Genomic DNA, 14,816 nt, shown 5'->3' on the forward strand with positions numbered 1-14,816 from the left:
TTGAACCTGATGCACACGTTGTAAATGCACAGTGTTTTTCTGTGTGTTTTATTCTAGAGCTAAGAAGTGACTATAAAAATGTGCCTGGTGTCCATGTGCAAAACTGGTGAAAGTGTTGGTTAAAATGTCAGGCAAAAGAGTGTGTTTTCCACTGGTGGTTTGTCAGGCCTACTCACCTGTGTGAGGCACTTTCAGAATTGCATCATATTTTGAGGTTTTCATATGGTGTGGTGGAAGGAAACGAAAAGTGGATCCTCGTTTCATTAACAGGGTTTCAGGTGACCCATCTATGACTACTTCTGCTGCTGAGGTACCCGGAAAAGTAAAAAGGGGGTCCATCACGAAGAAGTATTCACCCTTATTCATATATATTCATCTAGGGCTGTGCAATTAATCGAAAATCTGATTTCGATTTTGGCTTCTAACGATTATGAAAAAGCATTAATCGAGATAAACGATTATTGCATCATATACCGCCCCCTTTCCAGCTTTACACATCTGTTGCTCCTAAAAGCGCGAAAGACCGCGTGCTTATGTGTGTGCGGCACGCGCACCCAGCCAGAAGCATGTGGCCAGTCAGCATTCGGTCTCATTCGCACACTGAAGCTGAAATTATACTCGCGCCGGGCGCCGCATCGCGCACCTCCGCTGACCGCGCACGCACCTCGCGAAACGGACGAGGCGCAGACATCTAAAGTCTTCTTAATGTGAGCGCTTTATTGGGCAAATAGGTGTCAACGTGGTGTTTAGTGATTATTTATATTAACCCTCATTTGTGTAATAAACGAGTTGAGAATCAAAAGACACGTGAAAGAGGAACCATTAAAGAGACAGCGCGATGTTGTTTTTATCATTAATCAAACAAAACGAGAAAATCCCTCTCTGCTCTTGACTGAAGGATTTTTGTAGCTAAAGTTTTATTCTTACAGTGAAGATGCTTAAAGCACAGATTGTTTCATATTTTTATTCTATTGTTTTTATTTCTCTTTCCTTTGCAGGGAGGAAAATAACTGTATGTATACATTGAAGTCAGAATTATTAACCCTCCTGAATATTAGCAACCTCTTTCCTGCCCAATTTCTATTTAATGGATTTTTAAAACTTATTTCTGAACATAATAGTTTTGATAAATAATTTCTAAATACTGATTTCTTTTATTTTTGCACATAATATTTTTCTAGATATTTTCTAAATAAAAGCATTCAGATTAAAGTGCAATTCAAAGGCTTATTTGGGGTAATTAAGCAGTTCATTGTGTTACAGTAGTTTCTTCTGTAGACAATCAAAAATGTTTATTGCTTAAAGGGGCTAATAATATTGACCTTAAAATGGGTTTCAAAATATTTAAACCTGCTTTTATTCTAGCTAAAATAAAACAAATAAGCCTAGAAGAAAAAATATTATAGGAAATACTGTTAAAATTCCTTGTTCTGTTAAACATCGTTTGGGAAATATTTATTTAATAAAAAAAAAAATTCTCAGGAGCGCTTATAATTTTGACTTCAACAGTAATCGTTTTAAATAATCGTGATTACAATTATGACCAAAATAATCGTGATTATAATTTTTCCCAAAATTGAGCAGCTCTATGTTCATCCATAGTTGCAAAAATCACAATATAAGGCTTCAACATTGACTATTGTTTGTTTTCATGAAAACTCTGCAAGTTAAATAATCAAGTTGGTTTGTCTGCAACCTACACACAACCTCTGTTCCCATGGTTACCGACCTGGAAATAGGAGGGAATTAGGGATGGGTGAAGAAGGGACCAAAATCCTATTTATTTCACAAAATGAGAAGATGAATTTGATTCCACTGTAAGCGTAGATATAAGAAAGGCAAAAGTAATTCCATGCAAAACTACAAACAGAATAGAATAAATATACACATAACAAAATCACCTTCATGCCAACCAAAACTGACAGCCCCTATTATTTATGGTATATTGCAGTGTTTATAATAAATCATTCATACGTGTGCTGCTTTATCTTTTAGTTTATGTACGATTTATAATGCAAAATATCTCTTTAGGGTGTGTGTGTGTGATGACATTAAAATAAAATAGTAAATAAAACCAACTCAAATTACACGTGTGTGTGTGTGTGCGCGTGTATGCAACCTGTGAATCAGCGAATGCATGTATACGGATGCGCACTTTATGATAAACTAGATCAGTCCCAGATCAGTCTATGTACAAAACATCTTTTCGAGATAATGCAAAAACTTAAAAATATATATATAGATTTTTCTATCACAGTTTTTTTTTTCTTCCATCCATCACGTCCCTTCCGGGTCTCCGTAATTAGATGATTCATAGTGTGTAGTTATTATAAAGTGTTACCTTAATTTTTAATTAAAAAAGATTAACTAATTATATGTGTGCATCAAAAGGCACATTAACTGTCACCATCCTGCAGTTTGTCTCCATTCCCCTAGTGGTCCCCGTGTTTCCCCTCTGTCTTTGTTCTTCCTCATGTGTTCTTGTTTACTTAATTTGGATCACCTGTGACTTGCTCCAGCCAGTGTATTTAAGTTGTCACTTTGTCTGTGTTCCTCACTCGGTTTTTGAGTCATCTCTGGTGAACTTGCCTTGCGTTTCCCTTGATCTCCTGAGCTACGTCTAGTAAGAGTGTTTTATTTTCCTTGTTGCTGACTGCATTAATTATCTGTTTGTTTTCTCCCCTCGTGGAGTTTTCTTTACATGTTTATTATACTGTTAGAGTATTTCGTATACCTCATTCTGAGAAGAACCTAAGTTGTCTGTTTTGCTACCTCATTTTTGAGAAGAACCTACGTTGATTTTTTTTTAATAAATCCTTGTTTTCTGGATTCCCTCTTGGAGTGTTTTCGTTTGGGTCCAACACGAGTTCGTCTGTGGCTTAGTGGTATACACACCGGTTTCCACACCAGAGACCCGGGTTCAAGACCTGGTTGTGACATTAACAATAAACGACTTATAATTTATTTTTATATTCAACACCTGCATGAAGCATCGATTTTCTTTATGATTTGAAATGCAGTTTTTTTTCCCCTCTACATTTTAGTAAACTCTGTTACATCAGTTATAAAAGCGAATTAAAAACATCTCTAAAGCACTGATCGAAAAGCATGTGACTTGCTCCACATTTATATCACTGTTAGCCAGAAACTCTGGAAGGCATTGAGGCGAGTTTTATCATTTGTTCATGTCTGAATATACGACTAATTTCAGAATTTTGTCATCGAAAGCATTCATGAATGTTTGTGTGGGTTTTTTTCAGCTCTTCTTTTAAGGTTTTGCTTCAAATCTCAGAGAGCTGATGGTTGGCTGAATTAAATGCTTGGCAATTTTTAAAACAAATGCCTGTGGAGAAAAATAATTTGAAAAACGCTTCCTGTAGCAGACCTCCTGGGAGTCGGCTGATCACTCTATTAATGTGCCTAATTATTTGAGTAATGTAATTCTAGTTACTACTCGGATCATTGCGCAGGTGTTCCAGTTGCACAACAAACACCGAACAACTGAATGCAATCAGAATTGAGCATCACAAGTGTTTGCTTTTCAGTGCTTACATACACGCGTTGCGATATTTCTGGCTGTGTGAGGGTGGTCACTTTACTGTGGGTTTTATGGTGCAGTGTTTAGTAGCTGCAGTTTATTTAAGCAGCTCCGTGTGCTGGAGGCTGCTTGGCTCTGTAGTTATAGGCTGTAAATAAGCCAGCATTACCCAGCAGTAGGTGCCCTGCTCTCTGCTTTCGTTGTCCATCCCTGCTGCGCACTTTAATCTTTTATACCATGCAACCAGCACCATAGCTCCCAAAATGCAGGCGTATTTGCAATGCAGAAATAACTTTCGGTGAATGTGTGGGGTGTACCATTAGTAGTGTTGCCTGGTTTTAGACCACAGTAATTAATAATAATAATAATAATAATTGTTCTCTGATGAGTCCACCCTCACTGTCTTTCCCACATCTAGGAGAGTAACGGTGTGGAGAAGCGCCAAAGAAGCGTACCACCCAGAATGTTGCATGCATGTGGGTGGATCAGTGATGGTTTTCGGCACAATATCATGGCATTCCCTAGGCCCAATACTATTATTTACCATGTATTAAAGTGAAACTCACTTAATTGTGGACAATGTGAAACATGTATTGTTCTTTGATGAGTCCACCTTCACTATCTTTCCCACATCCGGGAGAGTTGCGGTGTGGAGAAGCCCCAAAGAAGCGTACCACCCATACTGTTGCAGGCATGTGGGTGGATCAGTGATGGTTTGGGCTGCAATATCATGACATTCCCTAGGCACAATACTCATATTTAGCTTGTGTTAAGGAGAAATTCACTTAATTGTGAACTGTGGACAATGTGAAACATGTATTGTTCTCTGATGAGTCCACCTTCACTGTCTTTCCCACATCCGGGAGAGTTGCAGTGTGGAGAAGCGCCAAAGAAGCATACAACCCAGACTGTTGCATGCATGGGGGTGGATCAGTGATGGTTTGGGCTACAATATCATGGCTTCCCTTGGCCCAAAACTATTATTTTGTTTGTTTTAAGGAGAAACTTGCTTAATTGTGAACTGTGGACAATGTGAAACATGTATTGTTCTCTGATGAGTCCACCCTCACTGTCTTTCCCACATCCGGGAGAGTTATGTTGTGGAGAAGTCCCAAAGAAGTGTCCCACCCAGACTGTTGCATTCATGGGGGTGGATCAGTGATGGTTTGGGCTGCAATATCATGCGGTTCCCAAGGCCCAATACTTGTGCTAGATTGGCACGTCACTGTCAAGGACTACCGAGCCATTCTGGAGGACCAAATGCACCTAATGTGTCAAACATCCTGCTCATGAAAATGGGGTTGTGTATGAGGATGCTAATGCACCAATACACACAGCAAGAGTGGTGACAGAGTTGTTTGATGAACATGAAAATAAAGTTGATGAACATTTCCCATGGCCTGCACAGTCACCAGACCCAAATACAATTGATCCACTTTGAGATGTTTTGGGGGAGCGAGTCAGGAAACATTTTCCTCCATCAGCATCATGTAGTGACCCGTTCTCCAAGAAGTTTACAGAAAGTATTCACACCCCCTTAAATTTTTTATCTGTTATATTGCAGCCATTTGCTAAAATCATTTGTTCGGGACTGTTCTTGAATGTCCCAGCCAGAGCCCTGACTTTAACCTAATTGAGCATTCATGTTAATTTTTTTCCTCATTATTGTGCACAGCACCCCATATTGACAGAAAAACAGAATTGTTGACATTTTTGCAGATTTATTAAAAAAAAAAAAACTGAAATATCACATGGTCCTAAGTATATTCAGACCCTTTGCTCAGTATTTAGTAAAAGTAGCCTTTTGACCTAATACATGAGTCTTTTTGGGAAAGATGCAACAAGTTTTTCACACCTGGATCTGGGGATCCTCTGCCATTTCTCCTTGCGGATCCTCTCCAGTTCTGTCAGGTTGGATGGTAAACGTTGGTGGACAGCCATTTTAGGTCTCTCCAGAGATGCTCATTTGGGTTTTGTTTAGGGCTCTGGCTGGGTCATTCAATACTTGAGTCATATTTACTCGTAATCATTGTTTAATAAAATTTTTTACTTTAACAATAGTGTTAAAAGTCGGTGCCAATAGCCTAGTGGTTAATTGCGCTGACATACAGTCAACACCATGGTGCTCACGGCAACCAGAGTTCAATTCCCGGCTCAAGGACCTTTGCCGACTCTTCCCCTCTCTCTGCTCTCTGTCTGTAACCTCCACTGTCATATCCAAATTAAGGTTGAAAAATCCCTAAAAATTAATTATTACAAAATTAAAAAATAATAATGTTATTCGGGCAGTCAGTCACATGTAGTCTAGCCACAAAATATTTGTCTCAAGCTCAACGCAACATATTTTCACCTGCTCACTCTGAACACCTTCGCAAATGTTTTGGAGAAATGTGTTTTTGATGTTGTTGTTGTTGTTGTGTCTCTGCATCAGGTGAAATGGTCCAGAGAAAACTACCACCACAGTCTGAGCTCACCCTACTCCCTGCGTCTGGCATCTGCAGATGCGGCAGGGAAGATCATTGTGTGGGATGTGGTGAGCGGTATGGCACACTGTGAGATCCAGGAGCACAGCAAACCCATTCAGGGTAAGAAAAAGATCACCATCAGTTAAACCATCAAGATACTAGTATTCAGCTTAAAGTAACATTTAAAGGCTTAACTAGATAATTTGGGTTATAAATATATTGCTTAAGGGGGCTAATAATATTGACCTTAAAATGGGTTTTAAAAAGTTAAAAACTGCTTTTATTCTAGCAGAAATAAAACAAATAAACCTTTCTTCAGAGGAAAAACATTAAAGGCAAATACTGTGAAAAAATCCTGAATCTGTTCAACATCATTTGGGAAATAGTTAAAAAACTATTCATTCATAGGAGGACTAATAATTTTGACTTCCACTGTATATTTAATCTTGTTATTTTAAGTAACAAACGTTTACTATAATAACTGAAAAGCTTTATGTGTAACCTTTGAGAAGAGTAATGAATGAATGTGAATCTCTCCCCTGTGCATCAGATATGGACTGGTTGTGGGCTCAGGATGCTTCTCGTGATCTTCTTCTGGCCGTTCACCCTCCCAACTATATTGTTCTGTGGAACGGAGACACGGGCACCAAACTGTGGAAGAAGAGCTACGCTGAGAACATCCTGTCCTTCTCATTTGACCCCTTTGAGCCCTCTAATCTGGCATGTATGTATTCTATTGTATTGTGTTATATCCATAAACTGGATATTTGTATTGTATTACATCCATAAGCTGGATATTTGTTTTGTACTATATCCATAAACGTGGTAAACTGGAATGCACAGATGCATTGCAATTGAATAGTTTTTTTTTTTATCACAATTGATTACACAGAATCTCTATGCAGTTTTGAGATTTTTACATCTCACAATTCTGCCTTTTTTCTTAATTGTAATTTCATAATCCACAATTCAGTTTTTTTTCCCTTGGGTTCAGAGTAATGCCTCTTGCATGCATCTTTTTTATTTATTTATTTATTTATTTATTTATTTATTTATTTATTTTAAATCAAGTTGGGATTATTTTTCCCTTTAACAATGATAAGTTTATATCTTGAAGTTCTGTTTGTTTCCTCAGAATTTTTACTTCATATCACAATATATATATATTTTTTTTTTGATTTTGTATTTTTATTATGAATTTTGCATTTGCATGTGGCAATTACACTTATATGTGTATTTTTGACCCACTTTACCTCTGTAATTACTGCCCTTTTAATTTAAACTACTAGACGACAAAACTTAATTCTCCGAAAATGAACATTCAATTGTGATTGTTAGTCACAGTTAGTTAGGGTTTTGATGGCACAAAAGCAGTCAGGGCGTGTCAGAATCCACTTTTGCTAATATAAGGATGGAAAAATCCGCTTTGCGCTGTGACGCATGATCTAAAAGGGTTGAGCTTATTCTCTTAATGAGTTATAGGTTTGTTTTGAGAATAAACAAATCAGCGTCTCATCTCCCATTCCCTTTAAGTGCCAGTTGCGTCGCGCCACCAGCACATTTGCTATTTACATGACATAAAGTAAGTGTAAGTGGAAAAACTGAGCATTTCACTAGAGAGAAAACAGTTAAACAGAGCATCTACAGCGCGAGAATGAGAGATAAGGCATCTCATAATCTACTTTCACTTTCGCTCTCTTGGATAGGGAAACCTTTACGCACAGACATCAATTAGCCTATCAATAACTAAGTTCTTTTGTTAAGCGCAAAGATTTGTTTCAAAACTATTTCTAAATTCAGTTCTAATCTCCAGCAAATGAATAAATGAACAATAATAACCAAGTGTGTTCAAAAACCTGAGTTAACAGGTGGTCAAATCTAAGAAATCTAAGCTTGTTTTTAATAAAACAAATATAAATATGGATATAATAAATAATAATGATAATAATAATAAAATTATACAAAAGCAAATTGTTATGAATGAACTGAAAAAGTCTCTGAGATGAAGAAGGCATGAAGGCTGTGGTTTTTATATTTATGTAGGCTAGAAAATAATATGTTTTGTAATATTTTAATCCTTTATATTTATATCATATATATATATATATATATATATATATATATATATATATATATATATATATATATATATATATATCCTTATTATATCGTATATATATTCTTAATATTTTAGTTATTTTCCATTTGTAAAGATATTTGCGTAATGCTCTACATCTTGTGTGTATTAAGCAGTGTGTAAGTGAGGCGCACATCTAACGCGCTCTGCGCTGGACTTTAGACCGGCTTTGTTTTGGTCTATTGAAAAATCAATTATAGTTTCTCAAAATAGCAACGCGCCAACAATGCGCTTCAGAACGTCTTCCTTTTTAGACCAGAACGCCTATGGGCGCACATATGAACGCAAATGCATTTGCTATTTAAACACCGTGGCAGAAAACGTCAAAACGACTCTTGCGCCAAGCTGAAACTAGCAAACAACTATTGCGTCGCGTCTTACACCACATTGTGCCGGGTGTATGATAGGGCCCTTTTTTTCTTTTCTGCCAGAATTACTCTTTTTATACATGACAGCATTTGTGTTTAGTACTAAACAATGTTTTGCATCCAAAATGAAAGGCATTATTATTGCATAATAAGTGATGTGATGTAATTTTGTGCTAATTTGCTTCTGTAATTTCTGCCATCTGTCTGTGGCACAGTGTTGACCAGCGAGGGTATAGTGTTCATCACAGATTTCTCACACTCTAAGCCGCCGGGCAGCGGAGGCAAGAAGGTTTACATCGCCAGTCCTCACTCCAGCCCAGCCCATAGCAAACCTGCTGCGGCTCAACCCACCGGTGCCAAAAAAGCCCTCAACAAGGTCAAAGTGCTCATCACCAATGAGAAACCCACGTAAGTCTGTACAGATTTACACACCAGAACAGATTTTGTGTTTGTGTATGTATTTGCAATGTTTATTTTAACTATACCCATTAAGTTGGAGTTGTAGGTTTTTTGCAATATAGTGCTGCGTTATGAGGAGGACAAATGCAGTATTTATAGTTTCCAGTCAAGTGATCTGTGCGGAGGTTGGCAGGCAAGAAAACAATTGACCCTAATGGCAGCTATATTGAGATCTCCATAGAAATGCAGCACAATACAGTTACATCTGTTTCAAGCTATGAATATTTGGTTTACATATCAACATGACAAAGCAGAGAGATTCCAGAAGGACTTTTTATGAAATGAACTCTTTTAAGGACATTTTTGACAAAGTGAAACCAGAAAATTTTTATCATGTATTAACACAAAAAATCTTATATGATTTATGTTTTATTTTGTTTGTTGATTTTTAAATTGTATATTTATTGTTGAAAGATTCTTGCCATGAAGACAGCCTTGGTTGCTGACATGGCATTAAATAAAAATGCATTACATTACATGACAAAGCAGAGATATGGTAAATTGTGGGCACTTGCGATCTATATACTGCACCCGTAGCCATTTTCAGTCGTTTCAAATCCTCATGTCCCTGTCAGAGCTACTATTCGGCAATGTTTACATCGATCTCTCAGCGATTTAGTCATTATTGATGGAGTTATAGCTCGTAAGTGTCTGCTTTTAATTTTTAATGTCTTTATTGTGGTTGGGAAAGTCTATTTATTCGCTTCTGCTGTTTATACTTTGACTTTGCATTTAATTTTAGCCTTTAATTGCACTTAACCTGCAAATTACAATAAAACTGTATAAAATGCATACAGACACAAATACAGTTATAGGTGCCATAAATTGTTATGCTCAATGATTCTGCCATTCGGCACAAATCCATAGATTTCTTCCTTTTGGTTGTTCTTTCTAGGATGGAATTCTGTAGAAGCACAGCTCAAGCTTGTCTCATGTTGGTTAGTAATGATATATCTTATTGCACAGCAATTATCAGTTTTTTTGGTCAATGTAGAATCAATTTCAATTACATTTAATTATGTTGCTAGAAAGTAATGACACAATATGCTTGCCTTTAACCCCTTCAGCATATAGAATACATCACTTCAGGTGATCAGCAGTTATTAACTGCTACCATTAAAAATTAATGAGGTCAAATGAATCTGCTCACTTTGCAGTTTATGTATGCAGTGTCACCTGCTTTCACCATATTTAGCTTTTTTTTTTTTTTTCAAATGTCTGTGCTTTTATATTTAAAATAATAATATAATGTTTAAAAAGTGCTGTTTAACAGAGCAATTAAATGTTTCACAGTACTTCCCTTTACATATTGTTTTTCTCCTAGAAACAGTCTCATTTATTATAGTTTGGCTGAAATAAAAGCCATTTTTACTTTTTTATTTAATCGTTTTTATGGTCAATATTATTAGCTGCCTTTACCATCCATTCATCAATTGTTCTGTCTGTCTATCTGTGGTATCTATCTTCCATCTATTCATCCATCCTTACCCATCCTTCCCTCCATCCATTCATCCATCCATCTGTATCTGTATCGGTCCATCTATCCATCCATCTGAATCCGTGTCTGTCCATCCAACCATCCGTTCAACTGTATCTGTCTGTCAATCCATCCAAACATCCGTCTGTATTGGTGTTTGTCCATCAATCAATCAATCAATCAATCAATCAATCCATCCATCCATCCATCCATCCATCCATCCATCCATCCATCCATCTATATCCATGTCCGTCCAACCATCCATACATCCATCTGCATCCATGTTTGTCCATCCATTCATTCATCCATCCATCCATCCATCTTTCCATCTATATCTGTATCCTATACATCCATCCATATCTGTACCCATCCATCTATGCATATCTGTATACGTATTCATATATTTCCATATTTATTCATATCTGTATCCATGCATCTATTCATATCTGTATTCATGCATCCCTCCATATCCATCCATCCATCCATCCATCCATCCATCCATCCATATCATTAATCATCCATATCTGTATCCATGCATCCATCCATATCCGTATCCATGCATCCCATTGTATCCATCCATATCTGTATTCATCCATCCCTCTGTATCCACCCATATCTATATCCATCCATCCATCCATCCCAATTCATATCCATCCATATCTGTCTACATGCATCCATCGTTATCCGTATCTATGCATTTATCCATATCCGTATCCAAGCTTACATCCATATGCGTATCCATGCATCCATCTATCCATCCATCCATCCATCCATCCATCCATCCATACATCCATACATCCATATCCATTCGTCCATATCCGTCCGTCCGTCTGTCTGTCTTTCTGTTCTTGGTAGTTAATTTTTCTATATTTATCCCTTTGTCCTTCTGTATGTTAAACTTTGTCTTTGTTTCTGTTTGTCTGTCTGACCTGCAGCCGGTTGCCAAGTTGGATTCCTCTAATTCATCTTTATGATTTATTTTTGTGCACATTGTTTTTCTCTGTGATGTCAGTGAGAGCTTTTCATGGGGTTTTATTCTCCATTGATCTTGTCTCTCCCTCTGTCTCTGTGAATGATAGAAGGTCTTAGTGGAGCTTCTGACCATGGCTCTCTTATTCGCTGCCGGCTTTCCCAAACCCACGTCCCATCGCCCGCCTCCTGCAGTCTGATTGATTCTGCTTATTCTCAGCATTGATTTCCATCCTAGAAAAAAAAAAAAAAAAACGGCCTCCTTCAGATCTCATTAGTTCTCCATTGGTCCTGCAGCATTTAGATGAAATGATGAGTGAAAGAATAACAGGCACAACTGCATTTTAAATGGCTGTTATCATAGATCCCCCCCCCAAATTTTAGGCTTTCTTATAGAAAGCTTTGTTATGATCAGGAGTTTCTGATGAAGGTGAAAAAGTTCCCCATGCAACTTCTCTCATTTAAAAAGTTGGTCATGTAAATCTCTGATCAAGAGCCTGATTAGTTTGACTGTGTGAGCTGACTATTTTACGTATTGTCAGTAAAGTGGCTAATTCGGAGTAGTAGTACACTTTATTGTCCTTGACAGGAAACTTGTTATAGGCATCACCATATTGCTGCTGACATTCCATAAAAGCAAACAATAAAAACAAAACAAAATACAGTAGTTATAACAATGCTAATTAAGATAAACTCTTGTTAAATAAACCCACTGAAACAGGTACAAATGATTTCTTATATCAGTTCATTCTCCATACTCTATTTCTCCTACCAGATGGAAGCAGTTCAGGGAAGCGTACAAATTCATACGTTTTCTTTGTATAAAAACTTATGGTTTTTAAAAGCCCCAAATCCCATTCCTAAACCTACCTCTCATTGAAGCATAAGTAAATCATACAAAAATTCATGAATGAAATTATACAAATTAATACGAATTAGCCGCTAAATCAAAAAGTTACGATTTGCAGTGAGATTTAAAAAAAAAAAAAAGTTACAAAGACCTGTGAAGAGATGATGCCAACCATAGAGGACTTCTAGAGGTCTCTATAATCTTGGACCAGGCCGTATCCTGAGCAGATGCAGTGGTGGTCATGGAGGAGTGGAGAGCATGAGATTCCTAAGCAAGCTCCCCCGGCTAAACGCATATTGCAAGGGGTTAAGTGTGTGTGTGTGTGTGTGTGTGTGTGTGTGTGTATGCGTGCGTGCGTGCGTGTGTGTGTGTGTGTGTTTGGTGCTGTCTATGTTTGTGTATGTGTATAAATGGAGACAATGTGGTGCTGTGCATCTATGTGTTTATACAGACAGCTTGTTATAGCCTCCCCCCAAAATATAACACTGTCTATGGAAAGCATCGTCAATGCACCGTGATGCACCGAAATATCGAATTGAAACAAATCGATGGCATGATAATCGTAAATAAACCGAACCGTGAGACCGGTGTAGGTTCACACCTCTACTAGACTTGTATAAGTCATTTAACTGGGTGGCCATGTAAATACATTTTGGCCCTTGCTTTTTGTTTTAGGGCATTCCTGCTTTATAAATCACTTAACAGGAGAAAATAGTTATTTTTCCCTAACATTGTGTGCCTATTTCATCATTTTATTCAGCAGGAAAATAATCATAAAAGTGATCGCAGTGACGCATAATAGCACACTTTTTTCATCATGCTGTGTAATTTCACTTTTCCCCTAAACGCTGATCTTGATTTTGAACAACAGCAGTAGTTCTGCTTGCTTTAGAAAACACTGCTTATGCTTTTTGTACGCAAGAACTGGTTGAAATTGCTGGTGATCTTCACTCATTTGCTTCTCTAAAACAGCAGTTGGGAGTGCCTCAGCTGTGAGCACCATTTGCTGCTTTAATTTGTGCTGCAGTGTGAAAAACAGCAGCTAATTCACTTTTAATGGTTATTTGAAGAGTTGCTCGCAGATATTACAAGCTGCTCTCTGTCACTGTTGTCGTGGAAACGCTAAACTTTAGGGCCAGAATGCATCATTGCTGTATGTCTTCATTTGGATTGGTGAAGCTTTATATTGTATCTTATGATCTGTTGTTTGTTCGTAGAAAGGATTTATCTTGTGTTTATCTTGTCCTAGGTAAATGTGCACCCAATTTAATACTAAAAGTTGGAAATGAGGTTTAACCTCTCTTTTTGAGCACATCGGAGGGATCTAGTTTCCTTTGACACAATAATGACAAGACACAATAATAGAGAAAACAAAATCACAGCATCTGAGTTTATTTCACATTTCTCTTTACACTAAATGAGCATTAAAGGAGCCTGGAACTACTAATTAAATCTTAATTTATATTTATTCACTTATTTTAAGTTATTTTTTGTATTTTATCTTAATTATATTACATTTACAATGGGGTTTTTGTCTCTTAGACTGAATTATTGTCTCGTATCATGAAATTGTTTATTTTTTTCACGAGAATGTTTATGTAAAATTCGCATTTTTTTATATGAAAATGTGTTCACGTTTATTTTATAGAAACATTCAGAGTTTAAAATGTTGGAGCAAAGTATATTACTGAAGCTTTTTGGTTAAAGGTGCAGTATTTAAGTTTGACACTCAGTGATTGAATTAGGTATTGCAAACCTATTGTTCAAAACAAACGCTAGCACAGGTTGCCAGATTGATAACACTGACAGCAGTGTGCCTGACTGTCAAACTAAAAGGCTGATTTACGTCATGTTCTAAATAAAAGCAACGGCACGCGACCAAAGGAATATTTTCCATATTAAAAGGAGTTTTTGTCCAAAGCAGCACCTAAAAAGCAGCTCAACAACAGGATAAACTAACAATGATCAACTCAGGTACACCTCATGTACTTTATTCAGTGTTAAATGCCAATAATGTGAGTTTAAAAGCCATTTTACATGACATTTATTGCCATACTACTGAAAGCAGCAGCAGGTAGTTCACCTCAGATCTTGAAAATAAACTGTTTGAAATTGAAATTTAGAACTGTGACAAGCCAACACATATCAGTAATTCAGCATCTACATTTAATAATGTTAAAGAGCTTCAATAGGTTTAATATCACCTGAAAGTTTACCATTGTAATATTTATATTATTTCCTATTAAAAACCTCGTGTGGAACTCTGAATCTGCATCTCATTTCAGAGTCTGCTACGGTCCACCGGAGGGCGCATTTCGGTCACAGGTGCTGAAATATAATTGGCTAAACTGCCATTGGGCGAGTTAAATGACCAAAACAAAGGCTGTTTCTCAATTCCAAGAACGCAGAGAACGGACTTGTGTTCTTGTGGAGACCGGTCTTGCCAGGTGTCCTCGGAAGAACGAACTCAGGAGACCGCGAGGGCAGAGAACGCATCCTTTGAGAAATGGGATGCTGCATTCTTCCTGATGGTCACATGACTTTCAAGTGTTT

At 37.2% G+C, this 14,816-nt stretch overlaps 2 protein-coding genes across 5 annotated transcripts in view; one reads left to right on the plus strand and one right to left on the minus strand.

The window, feature by feature from the left end:
• The window catches only part of fbxo9 (F-box protein 9), an 884,197-nt gene that overhangs the window by 303,295 nt on the left and 566,086 nt on the right, over positions 1 to 14,816 (minus strand). The gene's annotated exons all lie outside the window — the stretch shown is intronic.
• wdr11 (WD repeat domain 11) overlaps positions 1 to 14,816 on the plus strand; it is a 96,258-nt gene that overhangs the window by 4,799 nt on the left and 76,643 nt on the right. For all 4 annotated transcript variants that reach the window (XR_012388567.1, XR_012388568.1, XR_012388569.1 and 1 more), the window contains exons 3-5: positions 5,970 to 6,123; positions 6,554 to 6,727; positions 8,724 to 8,916. Coding sequence is in view for 1 of the 4 variants with exons in the window: in NM_001423963.1 (NP_001410892.1) it covers positions 5,970 to 6,123; positions 6,554 to 6,727; positions 8,724 to 8,916 (521 nt within the window). In the remaining 3 variants the exon portion in view is untranslated. The remainder of the gene's footprint in view (positions 1 to 5,969; positions 6,124 to 6,553; positions 6,728 to 8,723; positions 8,917 to 14,816) is intronic.

The sequence above is a fragment of the Danio rerio genome, chromosome 13, assembly GCF_049306965.1.
Source record: "Danio rerio strain Tuebingen ecotype United States chromosome 13, GRCz12tu, whole genome shotgun sequence".
NCBI lineage: Eukaryota > Metazoa > Chordata > Actinopteri > Cypriniformes > Danionidae > Danio > Danio rerio.